Source organism: Lolium rigidum, chromosome 2, assembly GCF_022539505.1.
Source record: "Lolium rigidum isolate FL_2022 chromosome 2, APGP_CSIRO_Lrig_0.1, whole genome shotgun sequence".
Classification (NCBI taxonomy): domain Eukaryota; kingdom Viridiplantae; phylum Streptophyta; class Magnoliopsida; order Poales; family Poaceae; genus Lolium; species Lolium rigidum.
Genome location: NC_061509.1, coordinates 65,244,001 through 65,267,397, shown reverse-complemented (window position 1 = coordinate 65,267,397; position 23,397 = coordinate 65,244,001). Strand labels below are relative to the sequence as shown.

Genomic DNA, 23,397 nt, shown 5'->3' with positions numbered 1-23,397 from the left:
ATTTAGCTAGAATCTACTCATAGCCTCTGTAGCTAGTTAAATACTCTACAAATAGAGTTCGTGATAAGGCTAGTATACGAGTCGTTCTTCTGGAGTTATTTGCAGTTTTACCTCATTGTAAAGTAGGAGGCTGTGATGATCTTATGTAACAGAGTCAATGTTGTAATTCTATAGACATGCCTTGGACCCGCATATGTTTCTGTTGTACCACTCTGAGCGATATAATACTAGTGGAACGGTGTTTCATTGGTGTTATATCAGACTTGCATACTACACCATGCAGTGGTATGCCGGGTCACCACACGTTCCTTGCATCGACAGATCAACTGGGTTTTGCTTTCATCGATCCCCTGATGTTGACAGGTAAGAACATAAGCCATGTAGTATCAAAATAGAGTTTGATGAGGAATAACCATGTACGCTCCTACTAAATGAGATACTACAGTCACTTAACCCTTTCTAATAATGCATTAAAACATGGATGCACCTAGAGCAAAATCATTCAGATTTGGTATTTCTAGTAGATAGTGTTTGGCCGTAATGACCCCGATCGGGGTTCTCCTCTCTTTATATATACAACAGAAGGAGTACACTACACGGCAAGGTAGGATCACAATCCCTTGAATACAGGATAGGGAAATTTCTATACTTAGCTAACTGAATCAAAACCGTATCCTATCGTTAACATTTCTAAAACGGCTGATAAAGTAGTGTTTTTGAAGTGTAACCAACACAAAGGCAAGAAATATGGAGATTTATAATTACCTATCTACAATTACTTTTGCATGTGTCACCAATTACACTTTTAGTACTTAACGTGTTGTACTTTTTTTCTTGCATTAAGTTATTCTTTTTACCGATAATAATAAGGAGCTAAGCATGGGACGCCAAAGGCAGTTACCAGTCCTAAAGCTGTTACTCCCTCTAGCTAATGTACTTCCTCCGTCTTTGGGTAAGTGTATTTCTAGAAAATATCTTAAGTCAAATATTGTAAAGTTTGAAAAAACTTATGGGAAAAAGTAAAAACATTTATGGCACCAATTTAGTATCATTAGATCCATCTTTAAATGTAGTTTCATATTATACTGTTGTGATGTCATACATGTTGTTAATATTTTCAATAAAATTGGTCAAAGTTCAATTTTTGGGACTTAAGTAAAATCACACTTACTTAAGGATGGTGGAAGTACATGACATCCTTGATTTAACTTTGAATTTCAATACGATCAATAAAAATTCATGAGACATGTGCCATATAAATAATACCTTTGGAAAGTTTTTCAAATAATAAATTTATGGCATTAATTTGTAGCAAATAATACGTATATATTTTATGGACGCTGCTAGTTCTTAGTCGTCCTAGCACAAACTTAATTCTTGGCTACCAAATTTCATGCGATGTTCATGTGCAACTTACGAAAAAGATGCGCAATTGCACACCCACTTGCAGTTAAACACTCATGTGCAATTCTCATATGAATCTAAATGTGCTAGAGTCGAAATCGATCGACCTAAAACCGACTTAATTCTCGGTTGACATAGAACTAGCAAAAGAAGATATTTTATTTGTCAAATTGATGGTGAAAATTGAACCACAAAATATATGTACACCATGGAAATAAAGATGAAGTGGGTACATCAACTGCGTTTACTTTCATCGATTGATAGCTATAGCCCCGAAGTGGTGGAGATAGCAAAAGCAATTACCTCGAAGTAGCAAACGGCAATGGCTTGCTTGCTCGGGCATGCACGGATCGCTAAATTGTCTGCAGTAGGGTCCACGATAACGACATGCCGATCGCTCCCAGCGGCTCACAACCCTGGGAGCTTAGATCTCTTAGAGGATATATAAGTCCAACCTATCTCGCAAACTAGAAGAGAAGTCAGAGTCTACCACCCAAACAGGCCTGAAAAGGAGGCCGGATTATAGAGTATAGATCGAGTAAACATAACAACTGTCACAGCTCCTGGAAGCAAGCTTGGCCGCGCGCGAGCTTCTGCACTATAACTACCTTAGCAGGCGCTGGCGAGGACGCGTCGTTAGCCGGAGACATGGGTGGCGCAACGGCAGACGCCAAGAAGGATGGCCCGGCGAAGGCGGCGGTCGGGTCGTCCTTCAGGTCGGTGTTCATGCACGCGGACGCGGTGGACGTGGTGCTGATGGCGCTGGGCCTGGTGGGCGCCGTCGGCGACGGCCTGTCGATGCCTGTGATGCTTTTCATCACCAGCCGCATCTTCAATGACCTCGGCGGCAGCGCGGCCGACCTCCTCCAGGAGTTCAGCTCCAAGATCAACGAGGTACGCATCCACAACACAAGAATTCCACATTTGTACCCCATTGTTTAGTCTGTAACGTATGCAAGAGTAATTAACTTCTTGTCATTCTCTTGTGCGTTGAATGATCCACTCTCGATCAGAACGCGAGGAACCTCGTCTTCTTGGCGCTGGGCTGCTGGATCATGGCGTTCCTAGGTAAGCAAGACTACACAATCTGAATGCCAGCAATGGCGTAGTACGTGCAATGTTGAAGCTAGACATGACAGTAGGTACATACGATGTGTATTTACAGAGGGGTACTGCTGGGCGCGGACGGCGGAGCGGCAGGCGTCGCGGATGCGCGCGCGGTACCTGGCGGCGGTGCTCCGGCAGGACGTGGAGTACTTCGACCTCAAGGTCGGCTCCACCGCCGAGGTGATCGCCAGCGTCTCCAACGACAGCCTCGTCGTCCAGGACGTGCTGAGCGAGAAGGTCCCCAACTTCGTGATGAACACCGCCATGTTCCTGGGCGCCTACGCCGTCGGCTTCGCGCTCCTCTGGCGCCTCACGCTGGTGTCCCTCCCATCCATCCTGCTCCTCATCATCCCGGGATTCACCTACGGCCGCATCCTCATCGGCCTCGCGCGCCGGATCAGGGAGCAGTACTCCCGCCCCGGCGCCATCGCCGAGCAGGCCGTGTCGTCGGTGCGCACCGTGTACTCGTTCGCGGCGGAGCGGGACACCCTGGCGCGGTTCTCGGCCGCGCTCGAGGAGTCGGCGAGGCTGGGCATCAAGCAGGGCCTCGCCAAGGGCGTCGCCATCGGCAGCAACGGCATCACCTTCGCCATCTGGGCATTCAACGTGTGGTACGGCAGCCGCCTCGTCATGTACCACGGCTACAAGGGCGGCACCGTCTTCGCCGTCTCCGCCGCCATCGTCGTCGGAGGCCTGTACGTTTAATTTCTAGCTCATGCATACTTGATATATACACCTTCTCGCCGCGCGAGCGCGCCGCCATTGACGACGAATCGTGCGTGACATGCAGGGCGCTGGGGTCGGGACTGTCCAACCTCAAGTACTTCTCGGAGGCGAGCGCGGCGGGAGAGAGGGTCCTGGAGGTGATCCGGCGGGTGCCCAAGATCGACTCCGCGAGCGATGCCGGAGAGGAACTAGCCAACGTGGCCGGCGATGTGGAATTCAAGAACGTGGAGTTCTGCTACCCGTCGCGGCCGGAGAGCCCCATCTTCACAAGTTTCAGCCTGCGCGTGCCGGCGGGGCGCACCGCGGCGCTGGTGGGAAGCAGCGGGTCCGGCAAGTCGACGGTGGTGGCGCTGCTGGAGAGGTTCTACGACCCGTCGGCGGGGGAGGTGGCGCTGGACGGCGTGGACATCCGGCGGCTGCGGCTCAAGTGGCTGCGCGCGCAGATGGGGCTGGTCAGCCAGGAGCCGGCGCTGTTCGCCACGTCGATCATGGAGAACATACTGTTCGGCAAGGAGGACGCCACGCCGGAGGAGGTCACCGCCGCCGCCAAGGCCGCCAACGCGCACAACTTCATCTCGCAGCTGCCCCAGGGCTACGACACGCAGGTAACTAATTACTCGAATCCCCTAGGTAGCTGGAGTACTATTTTTCTTTTACCTTTGCAAGTCGCAGTCGTCTTCGTTTCTTGTTCTTGTTCCGGAATGCGAAACTTATGTTCGGTTCAGTACGGCGTCACACAAAAATGTAGTGACAAAGCCCTCTGTATATATTTTCTCAAAAGTCAAAAGCCAGAACCAATCAATTACTAGTAAAAGGAATATGATTCAGATAGTTTCTAAACCATAATTATGGCTACAGATTCTAAAGGCAAAGCAACAATGTAAATTCCGGAGAACCATTTCTGAAAAATGGAAGCTCCACTTTGCACTGACATGGACGTTCATGTATATAGTTGTATACTGAGAAAAATCTTACTCGAATTAGAAAAGAAGACAAGGAATAAGATTTTCCCTAAAGGTACTTTCATAGTTAAGTATAGCAACCACAACCTAGCCCAAAGTAGCAGAATAACTAAACCGAAACCAACATGTCCCCAGGAAGCTCTCCTCCTTGTTTATAGAATAGGATTGGTATGCAGCCGCTGCATGTGGCCTTGGAATCATTCCAAAATGCTCCTTTTACGCTTCTAGTTGTGCCTCCTTTTACCGGGGATTCTTCAGGCAGTTCTGATTGATTTTCGGAAGCAGCACCCTTTGTTTTTAGTGTAGTCACCAGCACTAGTTAATTGATCCATCTAGCCGCATACCCACTGGCAGAGAACATGGGTCTTTGCCTCTCAAAAGAAAAGCCCTCATGCAATCTGGGGATTCAGGGAGAGCTGAGCTGACCGTCTTGTGTTGCCAATCCCAGAAAGTGCCACACCTCAATTATGTTGACCCTGCTGAAAAATATTGTACTACTGACAGTCATACCGAACCACGCTCAATATCATGCCATCACAGAAAAGGTCATAAACTAAGCATTCCTACAGGGATTTAGTGGAAAACCAGCAGCCATCCAGTCCCATTGAGTGTTGCCGTTCTTGCACCAGGTTCTCCAAACTCGGGGACTCTCTTCAAAAAATTCAACAGAATGAAAGTGATCCTCACGATTAAAGTAGCACATCATTGCGTAGAAATGTAGGTGTTTGGATGAAGATTTACAGTGTAAGAAGTGCATCTTGTGTGTATCTTAGGAGCACCCTTAAGAATCCTAAAACTGGAGATGCACATATATAAATTTTAACACCCAACCAGGTAGTGTAAACTACCACACCATCTTTTCGATAAAGGGAATATATTAATATCGAAGGATACCATTTACTACCACACCATCTGGGAACAAAAGAGAATATTTAAAGAAAGTAAAAGTAAAGCTCATTAACATATCGACGCCTGAACAGAAATACCACCCAATCAGGTAATGGAAGCTTTTAAGGGCCTAACAAGTGACAACAAGAAATCATAAAAAACCCAACAAAAAAAAACTTCAGACGATGATTTACCATGATTAAAACATCTGATATTGTGGCACATTCCTCCGCAATGAATGAGTGGTCGCCTTGTGGTGCGTGGTGTAACCATTCTTGCCACCAGTTCAGCATATTAGTTCCTCCCCACTTAGTTCTTCTCCAATGTACCTGCCACACAAATATCTGTCCACTTTTGGGAAAGAAATTGGTACATTAGGATGGTTTCAGTCGTTTTCGCTTACCGAAAGAATATTGTACGAGATGCCTTTCAAGATATACTACATGACAACATGAGTTACACAAAGCAGCAGTGATGGATTAGATGAATTATATAAGCTAAGGTCTGAAGTTAAATCCATAACAATATAGGCAATGCTCTCTTAACTTCAATTTATTTCCCTGTTAGCTTAAAGTGGCAGTACTATTACTTCTAAAGCTGCTAGAACACCACTTCACCACGATTCGGTTCAAGTAGTGATGGTACGACACTTCAAAGCACTCCCTTTGGAGTTTGGAAAATGGCTGATGGCGGGGACTAGGACATAGAGTGGTGATCCAGGTGGAAAAGGGAGATTAGTTGGCCCACCACTCAGGGTGTGTGCCTACATGGTCGGTGGGCACTGGCGGCAAGCAGCTGGGAGGCTTTTTGCAAATCTAGTAACAAGAAAAGGTTTGCCAGCCAACAGTTATGGTGTTCCAACTTTCCCAGCAATCAGGATTTCACCCAGGTCCTCTCATGCACTAAATTCTTTTCTGACAGCAATATGGTAGGCAGAGATCTGACAGAACGAAGTGCCTGTGTGCGTGTGTACGTGTCGTGGCATGACTGCTTCCAAAAGTTAACTTTAATCAGCACAAAATCAAAACGATTCAGAGAAGCATCATTAACCTGGACTGTTGCCACCGGCCACTGTAAACTATTGCGTTTCAAAGTCACTAAGTCGTTAAAAGGGAGAAGATGTGACTTTTCCGTCTGCCATGCTGCTCCAACATATGACTTCTTCAAGATGCAGCCCCCCAGCTAATAATGAGAAATCCCCCTGATGATTCAAACTCTAGTGGCATGCATGTAAACCTGAAAAGTTCATTCATGGACAGAACCCCACCACTATAATTTCTGCTGCGTGCAAACCTGCCGTGGCTGTGGGGGCGTGGGGCACAAAAATTAGGACACGCTAGTTTTTGATGTGGGCATACCAGCGGCATAATGATCTGATAGGCACTCAAAATACCCTTCATGTTGAGTACCTACCAGTTCATATACATTTAACTGAACTTACATTCCCCCTGTTCAAGTAGAAAAGATCACAGTGAAGTGTCCGATGAAAATAATAGACAGCTTAGCTTTGCCACTGTACCCACAGAACAAACTAACTACACCATACATTTAATAATAGAACAAGCTTGCAGGATCATGTCTAACTAATGCACACATCACGCAAATATCGTGTTAAAAAAGGCCATATTTTGTCAATAATTTTCAGAAGTCAGATTTTTCATGGTGTTATTGCGGGGAATAAGCTTGAGTAGATATCATATTATCAACTCATGACCAATATAATGGCTAGCTGCATGTTTGGCATACTAAAGGAAAACAAGATGTCAAATCTGCAAGACAAAGCTAAATGGTCAGAATGATGCTAATAATGTAGCTAGTTCCGTAACTATATATTCGTGTCAATTGTCAATACAGAATAAACAAGAGTAGTGGCTTTCAGGACGCTTACCGTAACATCTTAGTTTGCTACAGATTTGACCATTCTTTGCACTCGTGAAAGACTATTCCCGTCCATGAATAAACTAACATGGAAAGATGGGATAAGTTAGTTCTGCGAATCATAAAATTAATGAAATATTATACAAATAGGAACATGAGTATCAGAGCACGGTTTTATGTGAGAGATGTGATTTAGAGTCCGAGAGGGTAAATCATATCCGTATGAGAATGATAAAAGTGTTGTTATCTATTTGTAAATACTGCGCATCGATAATGGAAAGGTCACACGAAGATGAGGAAATCTTTCGGTAAAACCTGTCTTACCTTTACAGATGGTAATCTTATCATCTTTCAGTTAGGATCATTGTCCATGATCGATTCACATCACAGGGTAGAATAATTACTTGAGAAAATCAATTAGCAAACTGAAACATTGATACAACAAACATGATTTCACCCTTTAAAGGACATGGCTATGACCCTCGGATGCTGATGCTTCCAAGTGTCTCTAGGTCTTGAAAAAAACGACTTCCTGCCAATACTTCACTTATCAACTAAGATTGCTGCTTTCTTCCAGGCAACACAGAACTTCTGATTGCCATTGACAGTTTCAGTGATCTTTTTTCTAGGCACAGTATGAGAAAACGGTAAATTTATATGCATGTATGAATTTGAAATCCCACATTGCAATGCTTAGCTAGATGTTTAAGATAAGCTAGGTTCAAAGTTGAAATGGAAACACTAGATGTTTATAATCAGTGGAGGATACTGGTCTAGCAGTGTGACAACTAACAGACTGCAACATACATATCAGTTTTGCATAAGTATCACGGACATTTCTGTATATTCTTCCAATGAGAAAATGCAGTTTTGAAGTGGAAAGGGGAGTTGTACATACAGAAGTATGGAAAAGAAACTTTAGCTAATTATGTGTCTTCTTCGCAATGAAACTTGGATTCGATGTATTTGTTGCAAGAAATTACAGAGGGTTACAGTTAGCTCATCAAGAAACTAGTTCGTCTTACGATGTTGATCTTTTCCTATCCTCCATGTGAACAAAGTTGTGGTTCATACTCTGATAGTATTGTATGACCGTATTAACCATATCTGGAATAAAAACAGGTGGGTGAGCGTGGTGTCCAAATGTCTGGAGGACAGAAGCAGAGGATTGCTATTGCCAGAGCAATTCTGAAGTCACCCAAGATCCTCCTCCTTGATGAAGCCACCAGCGCACTGGACACTGAGTCAGAACGTGTTGTACAGGAGGCGCTTGACCTGGCCTCCGTGGGCCGTACGACTATTGTGGTTGCACATCGCCTCTCCACCATCCGCAATGCTGACATGATTGCTGTCATGCAATACGGCGAGGTCAAGGAGCTGGGCTCCCATGATGAGCTCATCGCCGATGAGAATGGCCTCTACTCGTCTCTTGTTCGCCTTCAGCAGACTAGAGAATCAAAAGAGGCTGATCAGGTCAGTGGAACTGGTAGTACTTCCGCTGTGGGGCAGTCCAGCAGCCACAGCATGAGCAGGAGATTCTCTGCGGTCAGCAGGTCAAGCTCGGCCCGGTCATTAGGTGATGCAGGTGATGTTGGAAACTCTGAGGAGCCAAAGCTTCCTCTGCCATCCTTCAGAAGGCTGCTTATGCTCAATGCACCAGAGTGGAGGCAGGCGCTTATGGGAAGCTTGAGTGCAATTGTGTTTGGAGGCATCCAGCCTGCTTATGCATACGCTCTGGGAAGCATGATCTCAGTCTACTTCTTGACAGATCATGATGAAATCAGGGATAAAACAAGGGCTTATGCACTCATCTTCGTCGCTCTTGCAGTGCTCTCATTCTTGATCAATATTGGACAGCACTACAACTTTGGTATCATGGGAGAATACCTCACCAAGAGGGTCAGGGAACAGATGCTCAAAAAAATCCTCACTTTTGAGATTGGTTGGTTCGACCGTGATGAGAACTCCAGTGGTGCCATATGCTCACAGCTTGCCAAGGAAGCCAATGTTGTAAGTACCAAACAAAAAACAAGTGCATTGATACTTCAATGGAAATTTATCTAACCTAGCATAATTTTTGTTGTTGTAGGTGAGGTCTCTAGTGGGTGACCGAATGGCGCTGGTGATCCAGACAGTTTCTGCAGTGCTTATTGCTTGCACCATGGGTCTGGTCATTGCCTGGCGCCTGGCCCTTGTCATGATAGCAGTGCAGCCTCTCATCATTGTCTGCTTTTATGCTCGCCGTGTCTTACTCAAGAGCATGTCTAAGAAATCAATACAGGCACAATCTGAAAGTAGCAAGCTAGCTTCTGAGGCTGTCTCCAATCTCCGTACCATCACGGCCTTCTCGTCGCAGGGCCGCATCTTAGGCCTCTTCAACCAAGCACAGAATGGACCAAGAAAGGAAAGTATCCGGCAGTCGTGGATTGCGGGCCTTGGCCTCGGCACTTCCATGAGCCTGATGGTATGCACATGGGCGCTTGACTTCTGGTTTGGTGGCAGGCTCATAGCTGAGCACCACATTACTGCCAAGGCACTCTTCCAGACCTTCTTTATTCTAGTAAGCACAGGGCGTGTGATTGCTGATGCAGGTGCCATGACAACAGACCTAGCTAAGGGTGCTGATGCAATTGCTTCAGTGTTTGCTGTTCTTGACCGGGTAACAGAAATTGACCCTGACAGCCCCGAGGGACACAAGCCAGAGAAGATCAAAGGTGAGGTGGAGATCAGAGGAGTCGACTTTGCATACCCGTCAAGGCCAGATGTGATCATCTTCAAAGGATTCTCATTAAGCATTCAACCAGGCAAGTCCACAGCCCTGGTTGGGCAAAGTGGCTCAGGCAAGTCAACCATTATCGGGCTTATAGAGCGGTTCTACGACCCACTTAGGGGAATGGTAAAGATTGATGGAAGGGATATCAAAACATATAATCTTCGAGCCCTGCGACAGCACATTGGACTGGTCAGCCAGGAGCCAACTCTATTTGCAGGCACGATCAAGGAAAACATTGTGTATGGGACAGAAGCAGCAAGTGAGGCAGAAATTGAGAATGCAGCAAGGTCCGCCAATGCACATGACTTCATCAGCAACCTCAAGGATGGATATGACACATCGTGTGGTGAGAGAGGTGTTCAGCTGTCAGGAGGGCAGAAGCAGCGCATCGCAATTGCCCGTGCCATCCTGAAGAACCCAGCTATCTTGCTACTGGATGAGGCTACAAGTGCGCTGGACAGCCAGTCAGAGAAGGTGGTACAGGAGGCACTGGAGCGAGTGATGGTCGGCAGGACAAGCGTGGTGGTGGCACACAGGCTCAGCACAATCCAAAACTGTGACCTGATCACTGTGCTGGACAGAGGAATTGTTGTGGAGAAGGGCACACACTCATCCCTCATGTCAAAGGGTCTCTCCGGAACATATTATAGCTTGGTTAGTATGCAACAAGGAGGCAACCAGAACTGAGTATTTGGATGAGAATATAGCACTCGTTTTCAAATTAGAACTGCAAGCAAGGACGATGACCAGATCACTGAAATTTTCTGCAACAATGGGTTATTTTTCCTCCCGTTGTTCTGTCAGTACAAAGAAGCGTACCAAGCTTGTCGTTTTTTCATGTAACTGCTGGATATGTATTGTAGTGGTGCGAAGTTTAAAAAAAAGAGAGAGAGAGATAAGCTGTATATCGGGTTGTATGTCTATTTATTCTGCTGTCACCTATTTATCTGAAGTCATAGTACCAGCATGAGATACACATCACAAATTTAACAAAAGTACTAGTATATCTCAACGGAGCAGTGGATTGACTATAAATGCAAGAATGGACCAGAGATCCTTTTTGTCAAGTATGTTAAAAGTTTGTTTGCAGGAGTGGAGCAGTGGATTGACTATATCTCAACTGAATTTTTCTACTGTACATTAGTATCACAATGTGCAAAATTCAGTAGTCTATGTGGCAGTAGTTAAGAGTCATATTTATGTCTGATGCAAACACTTGAAACTAAATAGAGTAGTAAGAGATCATCATGACTAATCAAGGCAGTTTAAATTCGAGGAATTCCACAGAATTAGTTAGTATATCAAAGCCAAATGTTAAGAGTTGAGCAATATTTGTGGCACTGGTCGACAGTCGCATATTCATGCCTGACACCAACACTTGAAAGTTGAAACTGAGGGAGGGGGTACGAAACTCATGACTAATCAAGGCAGTTTTAATTCGAGGTTCCTCCGAGCTAAGAATCTGAACCCTTCGACGAGCATCTGATAACTCTATCGTCCAACATTAGCAGATTCAACTCGTATTTAGACTTGGTGGAATGGTGGTGGTATCAGTATGATTCACCTGGAGGGAGCGAGGTGGAACGGACTCTTGGGATGGCGCCGGAGAGACCGCCGGGCGTCGTCCACGTCGAAGAAGAGCGGCTCGGGCTCGGGCGCGGGCAATGCGGTGCGGCGTCGCGGGTGGGGATCGGCGCACGTTGCGCACTTTGGGGGAGATGTTGGGAGGCTAATCGCTCGGATGGAAGAAATCGGCTGCGCCGGGGGAGCCGGGCCAGCACGACGTGCTGCGGCGCGGCGAGGATGGCGGAGGCAAGTGTAAGGGCGTCGTGGAACTGGGATGCGCCTCTCCGTGTCGTTTACGTACTTCATCGTTTAAGTTACCATTGAACAGGTGTTGGACGGAGGCTGGCTAGACACCTACCTCCAGCTGTCCGCTCTGCCACCAATCCACCGAGACAGGTTACTCTGGGATGGTTTGGTTCGAGGTCCTGCCATGAATTCGATCCACTTCAGGCCCCCCATGACTGAGGGCGATTTCGCGGGGTGGTGATCACTGGTCGTGCGGATCGCCCCTCGCCAGTTGCGCAAAGACATTTCGTCGATTATCATGCTTACGGTATGATGGATATGGGAACACCGAAACGCAACGGTCTTCGACAACGCATAGCCTTCGGCGGTCCCTATTCAACGACATCGTGGCAGAAGCGCGGCAATGGGCAGACGCGAGAGTCCAGGGTGTGCGCCTTTTGCTCCCCTAGATAAGTTTTTTTCTTTTTTGTTGGGTCGAGTTGTACGGCGTGGTGTTCATCCGTCCTTGGACTTATAATATAACCTTCTTTATCTATCAATGCATCGAAACGCAGGGCTTTTACTTTTTGCAACAAAAAATGTTACCATTGAACCTATCTTCACCCTTCCTCTATACCAAAATGGGATGGCCGTAGGGTGCATTAGTCCTATAAATGCCCTTCTCAAAAAAATTATGATGACATTGATATTTGGTGTTCTGGGTCGACTGGATCTTACCATGAGAATCTTTACCTACTAATAAAGGAAGTAAGGTTTCTCACGTAAGGCATTATTTTTTTTCCGCTGCTTAGTTCCCCGGTCAAGCCATAAGGGCATCTCCAGTGGCGCGATGCATTTCGGACGTCTGAAATGTCCGTTTGCGTCGAGCGGCGGACGCGAGACAGACCGTTTTTGTCCGCGCGTTCGTTTGCACCTGGGGGTGGCTCCAGCGGCCCGACGCATTTCCGCGTTTGCATCAATTTATGAAGTTTCCAAACAGCAAAATAAGGAAATCAACGAAGTCATAGTTATTACATTTAAATTTTTAAAAGTCTACATGAAAATAAGATAGTATTTCTCTAGGCATGATCTTCATGGCCAGCCAATGTCCACTGTCTGTAGCCGTTTGCACACGTTCTCGTCAGTGATTTCTACATTGATATTTAGATACTCCTGCCAAGATGACGCCCCATGGAGTGGCGCAACTGCTCACCTTGAAAGTCTCAGTGGTTCTCGTTGCGGCCATCAGGACGCTCGTTCTCAACGATCATGTTGTTTCACGCAGCATGTCATTACCTCATGCATGGTCTTCAGGGACCATGTTCTTGTCGGGTGATGGACAATTTCCCACCGAGTTTGGAGCACACCAAATCCGCGCTCCATATCTTTCCTGCAAGCCTCTTGCATCTTGGCAAACCTCCTCGTCTTCACGGAGTTTGGATTACGGACAGTCTTCACCAATGTGGCCCAGTCAGGGTAGATGCCATCAGCAAGATAATATGGCTTGTCATATGCATTTCCGTTGATCTCATAACTCACCCGGAGAGCTTTGTCTTGCATGAGCCTGTTGAAAACCGGTGATCGGTGCAACACATTGATGTCATTGTTGGAACCGGTCATGCCAAAGAACGAATGCCAAATCCATAAATCTTGAGATATGACAACTTCAAGAATGACAGTTTTTCCCTCCTCATGCCCGATGTACGCACCCTGCCATCCAAATGGACAATTTTTCCACTCCCAGTGCATGCAATCTATGCTACCAATCATTCCTGGGAACCCTCTAGACTCGTTGATAGACAGGAGCCGCCTTGTATCCTCAACAGTTGGCTCCCTACAGTAATGCTCTCCGAACACGGCAATCACGGCTCGGCAAAACTTGTACATGGCCTCAAGGCAGGTTCTCTCACCCATTCGAAGATACTCATCGAATATATCCGCATCCATTCCATATGAGAGCATGCGAATAGCCGCGGAGCATTTTTGGTAGGAGGTGAAGCCTAGCGCACCTGTTGCATCGGGCCTGCATTGGAAGTAGGGGTCGTATTTTCTGACGCCCCGTAGAATGACCAAGAACAGGTCCCTTGACATCCTGTGTCGGCGCCGGAACATTTTTCCGGGAAGATCGGATTGGTGAGGTGGAAGTAGTCCGTGTGGAGGCGGGCCTGCCCTTCCACTCTGTTGTGCGACAGGTTTTTGGAGCGCCCCTTCACAAAGCCCCGGTGTTGTGGCCCCGGGTTAGAGGTGAACTCGTGGATCATGGAGGCCGCAGTAGTTTCCAATGTCTACGTCGACTCATCGGACTCCTCGTCGGAAGAGGAGTCGACGACCTCCGCGCGGAACTTGTCCAACATCTGCCACATGTCCATCTGCGTGGGTACAAACTGCAGATCAATGGCCGCGCACAATAGCGCCAAAAACACGAGTAAGAAACCTACCGACGCAATTGACCAAACAGGTCGTGGGCGGCGCGGAAGGGCGGTGCAACCGGGAGCGTTTCGCCCGAAAACAGCCGGCAGGTACGTGTAACATCCCAAAAATTTCAAAACAAACAAAATAGATTTCCCTAGTTCCAAATTTTGGAACCAACAAAAACTTTTATTAAATTAAGTTGATACATAGAGATCTTGTTAATTTAATTCTTGTGCTATTGCCATGATTGCTTGTTTAATTAGTATTGAAATAATCTCAAACCCTAAAACCTCACACCCCTTTTTACCACCCAAGTTAAAATAAAATAAAAAGACTTTAAATAAGAAAAAGGCATATGTGCCTATGACTATTTTTATAAAACTTTACCCTGGACCTTTCCACTTTATTTAGAAGATTGGAAATTCTTCATAAACCTTATCTAGTACTTCTCAAACCAATTCCAAGTTGAACCCAAAGAAAATAAAAAGAAACTAAAAATGCCATAGAGGCATATGAGAGTAAAATGCAAATTTGTGAATTTGAGGATCTTGACCCTAGGACTTGAGGTGAATGGTTGGATCACTCCTCTATACCATTTCAACCCTCAACAACATCAAATGGGCCAAGAACAATCAAATTAGAAATCAAATGCAACATATCATAGAGGCATATGTGACACATAGCCCTTTTCACCAATTCTTGTCCTATGCACTTCTACCTTGACCAAATGGTGTGAAACCATCTCTAAACCTAATCTCACACTATATGGACCCTCAACCTTGCCCAAGTAAAGCAAGGAGAACAAATTACAAGAATAAAAAAAATTGACACATCCCCTCTTATGTGTTATGGCTATTTTTGCAAATCTTTGAGCTAGACCTTTTGGAATGGTTTCAATGGTTTGGAAATGTTCATAAACTAATAAGAATCACTTTAGAGTCAAGAAAAATCAAATCAAAAAGAGAGAAATCAAGTAGGGAGAAAATCCCATTTTCACCTCACATACACATTTAGCCACTTTTGCAAATCTTCAACCAAGGCCACCATGGCTTGTGCCTTTGTTTGAAAAACACTTATATATCTTTTACAAACCCAAATGCATCAAAGAAACCCAATTCAAATCAAATAAAAATTCAAATCCAACATACATGTGATAATGGTCATGTGACCCTTTTATATCATCTTCACCACTTTGCACCCCTGGTTTGGACTTTTCCTAAACCAACCTTGACCAACTCTTGCCATGTCATCCAAGACCTCATCAAGATGAACAAGTTTGATGTTGACCATCAGGGTTGACTCTGCCTAGGTTGACCAGAATAGAGGAGGCAAGTAGAGACATTGAAATAAAGAGAAGATTCACCCCCAATTTGAAACTTTGCAAATCAACACCAATTTGACCACCACCACCTCCATTCTACCTCTCTGATTATATGAATGAGATCCACCAAAGGAATTTCCCAAATTCAACAAAATCTCTCTTGCGGCCATTTTCACAAACACCTTGTGAGCAGAATCAAATATGAAGCCCATGCTGAATTTTTGGTTGGACCAAGTCCAACCCTGGCCCTTCCCTGCTGCCCTGAAGCCTCCTCTCACCCCTCAGCATCAATCCATGCCTCTGCCTTCACTGTTGCTTGCTCACCACGACCATGACCATGCATGTCGTGGCATGCCAAGTCCCCACCATGCCATCACTCCCTCCTCTCACATCCATCTCCCCTCACCATGTCAGCTGACTTCCCCTGACTCTCCTGAACCCGCTCGTGCACGCCATTGACTGAGACAACAACGACACTGCCCAGGACCTGCGCGCCCAGACGTGCCCAGCATCTGCCAGGATCGGCATGGACGCGCGCCAGGACGCCCCAGAGCGCGACAGGACGCCGCCGTGCCCCGTCGACACAGCACTCCCCTCCCTCTCCCCTGGCGCATGCACGCTCACCTCAACGTCAGCTAGCGACTTGACAACGCCACTTGGACGCGCTCGCCCTGTAGCCGTCGTCACGGACGACGAACTTCCGCCACCGTACTGCCATGACGCGAGGAAGATGACGACGCGACCGTTCATCCCTCTGCCTCGCCACGAAGCGCGTCAGCACCACCACGACGTCGCCTACACGACCAGCCCATTCCTTGCCCCTTCGCTGCCCTGGAACGGCGAGCTCGCCGTCGACCCGCCAGCTCCGCCACGGCCACCCCCTTGAACCTATAAAAGGAGACCCCTCCGCGGCGGATTTCTCACGCCATTCTACTCCTCTCCTCTCTCTGATCCTCCACCGCTCCTCTCCTAGCCACATCGTCGCCGGCAGCCGCCCAATTGCGAGCTGAAGACCCGCAGCACCGCCACCAAGCAAGCCGTCGATTGCGGCCACCATCCGAGCCGCCGTCTGCTCCATCTACTTCCCCTGCCTCGACAACGTCGCCGCCGCACGTCGCCACCCCTCGCCGGAGCTCCAGCGCGCCGCCGACCCCCTACCTCCGCCGCTCCAGCATGCCCTTCCCCCCGACGAAGACGACGCCCCTGCGCCGTTCGATCGTCGTCTGATCCAACGGCCTTAAGCCCTGCGTACCGCTTCGGGTGAGTACTCTCGCTGACCCGTGGGACCCTTTTTCAGCTGGCCCGCGTCGTTAGTTGGGCTGGCCATTCCGAGATTCAAATCTTTCGGCCCAATTGCCATCCCGCCAGCCCAAGTCCTTTAAACTTCAAATCCTAGTTTTAATTCAAATTGCAAACTGGTGATGTGTTCAAAATTGCATAACTCCAAATCTACCTGGCCAAATTTTACAAATTTTATATATTTGGAAAGCTTATAAAAATCTCTATCCAATGCCACTGGTTTGAACCCTAGATCAGTTATAGAATTAAAGTAGAAAAATAAACAATACAGGGACTTTTCTGACTTAGAATAATTATTAAAGATCAACCAAAAATGCTTTTGAGTTGAATCCAACTCCTATGAATCACATTTCACTTGCACTAATTGTTTCTGCAAAAATATGTCATGCTTACTTTGAATGATCATGGCCTAGTTTAATTAAAGGACTCTATGGCTATTTCTAGTCAATGATATTGTCCAAAACTATTTAAAATTCATATGGGAGTGATACGTCTCCGACGTATCGATAATTTCTTATGTTCCATGCCACATTATTGATGTTATCTACATGTTTTATGCACACTTTATGTCATATTCGTGCATTTTCTGGAACTAACCTATTAACAAGATGCCGAAGTGCCGCTTGTCATGTTCATCGCTTTTTGGTTTCGAAATCCTAGTAACGAAATATTCTCGGAATTGGACGAAATCAACGCCTGGGGTCCTATTTTGCCACGAAGCTTCCGAAGTCCGAAGAAGAGACGAAGAGGGGCCACGAGGGGGCCACACCCTAGGGCGGCGCGGCCCCCCTTGGCCGCGCGGCCCCGTGGTGTGGGGCCCTCGTGCCGCCTCCCGACCTCGCCCTTCCGCCTACTTAAAGCCTCCGTTGCGAAACCCCCAGTACCGAGAGCCACGATACGGAAAACCTTCCAGAAACGCCGCCGCCGCCGATCCCATCTCGGGGGATCCAGGAGATCGCCTCCGGCACCCTGCCGGAGAGGGGAATCATCTCCCGGAGGACTCTACGCCGCCATGGTCGCCTCCGGCGTGATGTGTGAGTAGTCTACCCCTGGACTATGGGTCCATAGCAGTAGCTAGATGGTTGTCTTCTCCCCATTGTGCTATCATTGTCGGATCTTGTGAGCTGCCTAACATGATCAAGATCATCTATCTGTAATTCTATATGTTGCGTTTGTTGGGATCCGATGAATAGAGAATACTTGTTATGTTGATTATCAAAGTTATATCTATGTGTTGTTTATGATCTTGCATGCTCTCCGTTACTAGTAGATGCTCCGGCCAAGTAGATGCTTGTAACTCCAAGAGGGAGTATTTATGCTCGATAGTGGGTTCATGCCTCGCATTGACACCGGGACGATGGATGTAAAGTTCTAAGGTTGTGTTGTGATGTTGCCACTAGGGATAAAACATTGATGCTATGTCTAAGGATGTAGTTGTTGATTACATTACGCACCATACTTAATGCAATTGTCTCGTTGCTTTGCAACTTAATACTGGAGGGGGTTCGGATGATAACCTGAAGGTAGACTTTTTAGGCATAGATGCAGTTGGATGGCGGTCTATGTACTTTGTCGTAATGCCCAATTAAATCTCACTATACTCATCATGATATGTATGTGCATGGTCATGCCCTCTTTATTTGTCAATTGCCCAACTGTAATTTGTTCACCCAACATGCCGTTTATCTTATGGGAGAGACACCTCTAGTGAACTCGTGGACCCCGGTCCAATTCTCTTTACTGAAATACAATCTACTGCAATACTTGTTCTACCGTTTTCTCGCAAACAATCATCTTCCACACAATACGGTTAATCCTTTGTTACAAGCAAGCCGGTGAGATTGACAACCTCACTGTTTCGTTGGGGCAAAGTACTTTGGTTGTGTTGTGCAGGTTCCACGTTGGCGCCGAAATCCCCGGTGTTGCGCCGCACTACATCCCGCCGCCATCAACCTTCAACGTGCTTCTTGGCTCCTCCCGGTTCGATAAACCTTGGTTTCTTTCTCGGGGAAAACTTGCTGCCGTGCGCATCATACCTTCCTCTTGGGGTTCCCAACGAACGTGTGAGTTACACGCCATCAAGCTCTTTTTCTGGCGCCATTGCCGGGGAGATCAAGACACGCTGCAAGGGGAGTCTCCACTTCTCAATCTCTTTACTTTGTTTTTGTCTTGCTTAGTTTTATTTACTACTTTTTTTGCTGCACTAAATCAAAATACAAAAAAATTAGTTGCTAGTTTTACTTTATTTGCTATCTTGTTTGCTATATCAAAAACACAAAAAAAATAGTTACTTTTGTTACCATGTCTAGCTCTGAACCTGTTACTTCTTCGCCTGAAGAATTAGTCTTCACTTTTAAACAAGGGGATGAGGAGAGTTTTAAGGATGCTTGGTCTACAATTTTTACTTCTTATCGTAAAACTGAACCTCAAATGACTCTAAGTTTGCTCCTTAGTAATTTTTATTTTGGTCTTATGATTCGCTATAGATATGCTTTGGATGCTTTAGTGGGAGGAGATTTCCTTCATTGCAATGGGGATCAAGCTTTTAATGCCATAAAGAAGTTGGTTGCATCACATGATTCAGCTAATAACTTTGATTCTGCCCTCACTAGCATTTATAATAGATTGAACAATCTCGAGATAAGTACATCTCGCTTGAATGATAACTATTGCCATGTTCGTAATCGTCTTGAACAAGTTTTAGTGAACTCTAAACTTTCATTGTGGGATCCTACCGTTAAAATTGTTATCGGTGATCGAACTCTTCGTGCCAACTGCGATATTATGTCTGAATTTTGCCTTATGCCTGAGAGCGTTTATAAATCTTTGAAACTTTGGGGAGTCGATGAAGGAGGAGAAGAAATAACTCTCATTGATAACTCTATTATAATTCCTAAGGGAATAGCTGCAGGTGTGCATACAACCATTCTTGGAAGAACAATATCCATTGATTATCTTGTTGTTGAATGTGTAGGGACAGGAAAAATCACACTCGAAAGATCCATGTTGAAACTATTGGGAGCAGTCATTGATGTGGGAGAAGGCATCCTGAAATTCACCTCTATACCGGGGGGATATCATATATTTCCTAAATCAAAGGGAAAGAAAAACAATAAGAAAGGTAAGGGTAAAGCCCAAGGTAAGGTTGACACACCATCTCTCGATAATACTTGATACACACTTTCTGCGCCTAGCTGAAAGGCGTTAAAGAAAAGCGCTTATGGGAGACAACCCATGGTTTTTACCTACAGTACTTTGTTTTTATTTTGTGTCTTGAAAGTTGTTTACTACTGTAGCAACCTCTCCTTATCTTAGTTTAGTGTTTTATTGTGCCAAGTAAAGCCGTTGATAGAAAAGTTCATACTAGATTTGGATTACTGCGCAGAAACAGATTTCTTTGCTGTCACGAATCTGGGCTGTTTTCCCCTGTAGGTAACTCAGAAAATTATGCCAATTTACGTGAGTGATCCTCAGATATGTACGCAACTTTCATTCAATTTGAGCATTTTTATTTGAGCAAGTCTGGTGCCTCGATAAAATTCGTCAATACGAACTGTTCTGTTTTGACAGATTCTGCCTTTTATTTCGCATTGCCTCTTTTGCTATGTTGGATGAATTTCTTTGATCCATTAATGTCCAGTAGCATTATGCAATGTCCAGAAGTGTTAAGAATGATTGTGTCACCTCTGAACATGCTAATTTTTATTGTCGCTAACCCTCTAATGAGTTGTTCTAAGTTTGGTGTGGAGGAAGTTTTCAAGGATCAAGAGAGGAGTATGATGCAACATGATCAAGGAGAGTGAAAGCTCTAAGCTTGGGGATGCCCCGGTGGTTCACCCCTGCATATATCAAGAAGACTCAAGCGTCTAAGCTTGGGGATGCCCAAGGCATCCCCTTCTTCATCGACAACATTATCGGGTTCCTCCCCCGAAACTATATTTTTATTCCATCACATCTTATGTGCTTTGCTTGGAGCGTCGGTTTGTTTTTGTTTTTTGTTTTGTTTGAATAAAATGGATCCTAGCATTCACTTTATGGGAGAGAGACACGCTCCGCTGTAGCATATGGACAAGTATGTCCTTAGTTTCTACTCATAGTATTCATGGCGAAGTTTCTCCTTCGTTAAATTGTTATATGGTTGGAATTGGAAAATGATACATGTAGTAATTGCTATTAATGTCTTGGGTAATGTGATACTTGGCAATTGTTGTGCTCATGATTAAGCTCTTGCATCATATGCTTTGTACCCATTAATGAAGAAATACATAGAGCATGCTAAAATTTGGTTTGCATATTTTGTTTCTCTAAGGTCTAGATAATTTCTAGTATTGAGTTTGAACAACAAGGAAGACGGTGTAGAGTCTTATAATGTTTTCAATATGTCTTTTATGTGAGTTTTGCTGCACCGGTTCATCCTTGTGTTTGTTTCAAATAAGTTTTGCTAGCCTAAACCTTGTATCGAGAGGGAATACTTCTCATGCATCCAAAATACTTGAGCCAACCACTATGCCATTTGTGTCCACCATACCTACCTACTACATGGTATTTTCCGCCATTCCAAAGTAAATTGCTTGAGTGCTACCTTTAAAACTCCATCATTCACCTTTACAATATAGCTCATGGGACAAATAGCTTAAAAACTATTGTGGTATTGAATATGTAATTATGCACTTTATCTCTTATTAAGTTGCTTGTTGTGCGATAACCATGTTTACTGGGGACGCCATCAACTACTCTTTGTTGAATTTCATGTGAGTTGCTATGCATGTCCGTCTTGTCTGAAGTAAGAGAGATCTACCACCTTATGGTTAAGCATGCATATTGTTAGAGAAGAACATTGGGCCGCTAACTAAAGCCATGATCCATGGTGGAAGTTTCAGTTTTGGACAAATATCCTCAATCTCATATGAGAAAGAATTATTAATTGTTGTTACATGCTTATGCATAAAAGAGGAGTCCATTATCTGTTGTCTATGTTGTCCCGGTATGGATGTCTAAGTTGAGAATAATCAATAGCGAGAAATCCAATGCGAGCTTTCTCCTTAGACCTTTGTACAGGCGGCATAGAGGTACCCCTTTGTGACACTTGGTTAAAACATGTGCATTGTGATGATCCGGTAGTCCAAGCTAATTAGGACAAGGTGCGGGCACTATTAGTACACTATGCATGAGGCTTGCAACTTATAAGATATAATTTACATGATACATATGCTTTATTACTACCGTTGACAAAATTGTTTCATGTTTTCAAAATCAAAGCTCTAGCACAAATATAGCAATCGATGCTTTTCCTCTATGGAGGACCATTCTTTTACTTTCATTGTTGAGTCAGTTCACCTATTTCTCTCCACCTCAAGAAGCAAACACTTGTGTGAACTGTGCATTGATTCCTACATATTTGCTTATTGCACTTATTATGTTACTCTATGTTGACAATATCCATGAGATATACATGTTATAAGTTGAAAGCAACCGCTGAAACTTAATCTTCCTTTGTGTTGCTTCAATGCCTTTACTTTGAATTATTGCTTTATGAGTTAACTCTTATGCAAGACTTATTGATGCTTGTCTTCAAGTGCTATTCATGAAAAGTCTTTGCTTTATGATTCACTTGTTTACTCATGTCATATACATTGTTTTGATCGTTGCATTCACTACATATGCTTTACAAATAGTATGATCAAGGTTATGATGGCATGTCACTCCGAAATTATCCGTGTTATCGTTTTACTCGCTCGGGACGAGCAGTAACTAAGCTTGGGGATGCCGATACGTCTCCGACGTATCAATAATTTCTTATGTTCCATGCCACATTATTGATGTTATCTACATGTTTTATGCACACTTTATGTCATATTCGTGCATTTTCCGGAACTAACCTATTAACAAGATGCCGAAGTGCCGATTCTGTTTTCTGCTGTTTTTGGTTTCGAAATCCTAGTAACGAAATATTCTCGGAATTGGATGAAATCAACGCCCAGGGTCCTATTTTGCCACGAAGCTTCCAGAAGTCCGAAGAAGAGACGAAGAGGGGCCACGAGGGGGCCACACCCTAGGGCGGCGCGGCCCCCCCCCCTTGGCCGCGCGGCCATGTGGTGTGGGGCCCTCGTGCCGCCTCCTGACATGCCCTTCCGCCTACTTAAAGCCTCCGTTGCGAAAACCCCAGTACCGAGAGCCACGATACGGAAAACCTTCCAGAGACGCCGCCGCCGCCGATCCCATCTCGGGGGATCTAGGAGATCGCCTCCGGCACCCTGCCGGAGAGGGGAATCATCTCCCGGAGGACTCTACGCCGCCATGGTCGCCTCCGGAGTGATGTGTGAGTAGTCTACCCCTGGACTATGGGTCCATAGCAGTAGCTAGATGGTTGTCTTCTCCCCATTGTGCTATCATTGTCGGATCTTGTGAGCTGCCTAACATGATCAAGATCATCTATCCGTAATTCTATATGTTGCGTTTGTTGGGATCCGATGAATAGAGAATACTTGTTATGTTGATTATCAAAGTTATATCTATGTGTTGTTTATGATCTTGCATGCTCTCCGTTACTAGTAGATGCTCCGGCCAAGTAGATGCTTGTAACTCCAAGAGGGAGTATTTATGCTCGATAGTGGGTTCATGCTCGCATTGACACACGGGACGAGTGACAGAAAGTTCTAAGGTTGTGTTGTGCTCGTTGCCACTAGGGATAAAACATTGATGCTATGTCTAAGGATGTAGTTGTTGATTACATTACGCACCATACTTAATGCAATTGTCTCGTTGCTTTGCAACTTAATATTGGAGGGGTTCGGATGATAACCTCGAAGGTGGACTTTTTAGGCATAGATGCGGTT

General features: G+C 45.4%; 1 protein-coding gene across 1 annotated transcript; it reads left to right on the top strand.

Annotated features, from left to right (window-relative positions):
* Positions 1-1,889: 1,889 nt before the first annotated feature.
* LOC124691858 (putative multidrug resistance protein) lies at positions 1,890-10,613 on the top strand. The gene is made up of 6 exons (XM_047225136.1): positions 1,890-2,298; positions 2,418-2,472; positions 2,570-3,206; positions 3,302-3,842; positions 8,088-8,975; positions 9,055-10,613. The coding sequence occupies exons 1-6, from the start codon at positions 2,053-2,055 to the stop codon at positions 10,423-10,425; spliced, it is 3,738 nt and encodes a 1,245-aa protein (XP_047081092.1). The 5' UTR covers positions 1,890-2,052; the 3' UTR covers positions 10,426-10,613.
* Positions 10,614-23,397: the final 12,784 nt, after the last annotated feature.

Excerpts from the sequence above, each read along its gene's own strand:
- LOC124691858 (XM_047225136.1), top strand. The coding sequence starts at position 2,053 with ATGGGTGGCGCAACGGCAGACGCCAAGAAGGATGGCCCGGCGAAGGCG. Across the intron at positions 3,843-8,087 it reads CCCAGGGCTACGACACGCAG|GTGGGTGAGCGTGGTGTCCA; the intron begins GTAACTAATTAC and ends GAATAAAAACAG. Across the intron at positions 8,976-9,054 it reads TTGCCAAGGAAGCCAATGTT|GTGAGGTCTCTAGTGGGTGA; the intron begins GTAAGTACCAAA and ends TTGTTGTTGTAG.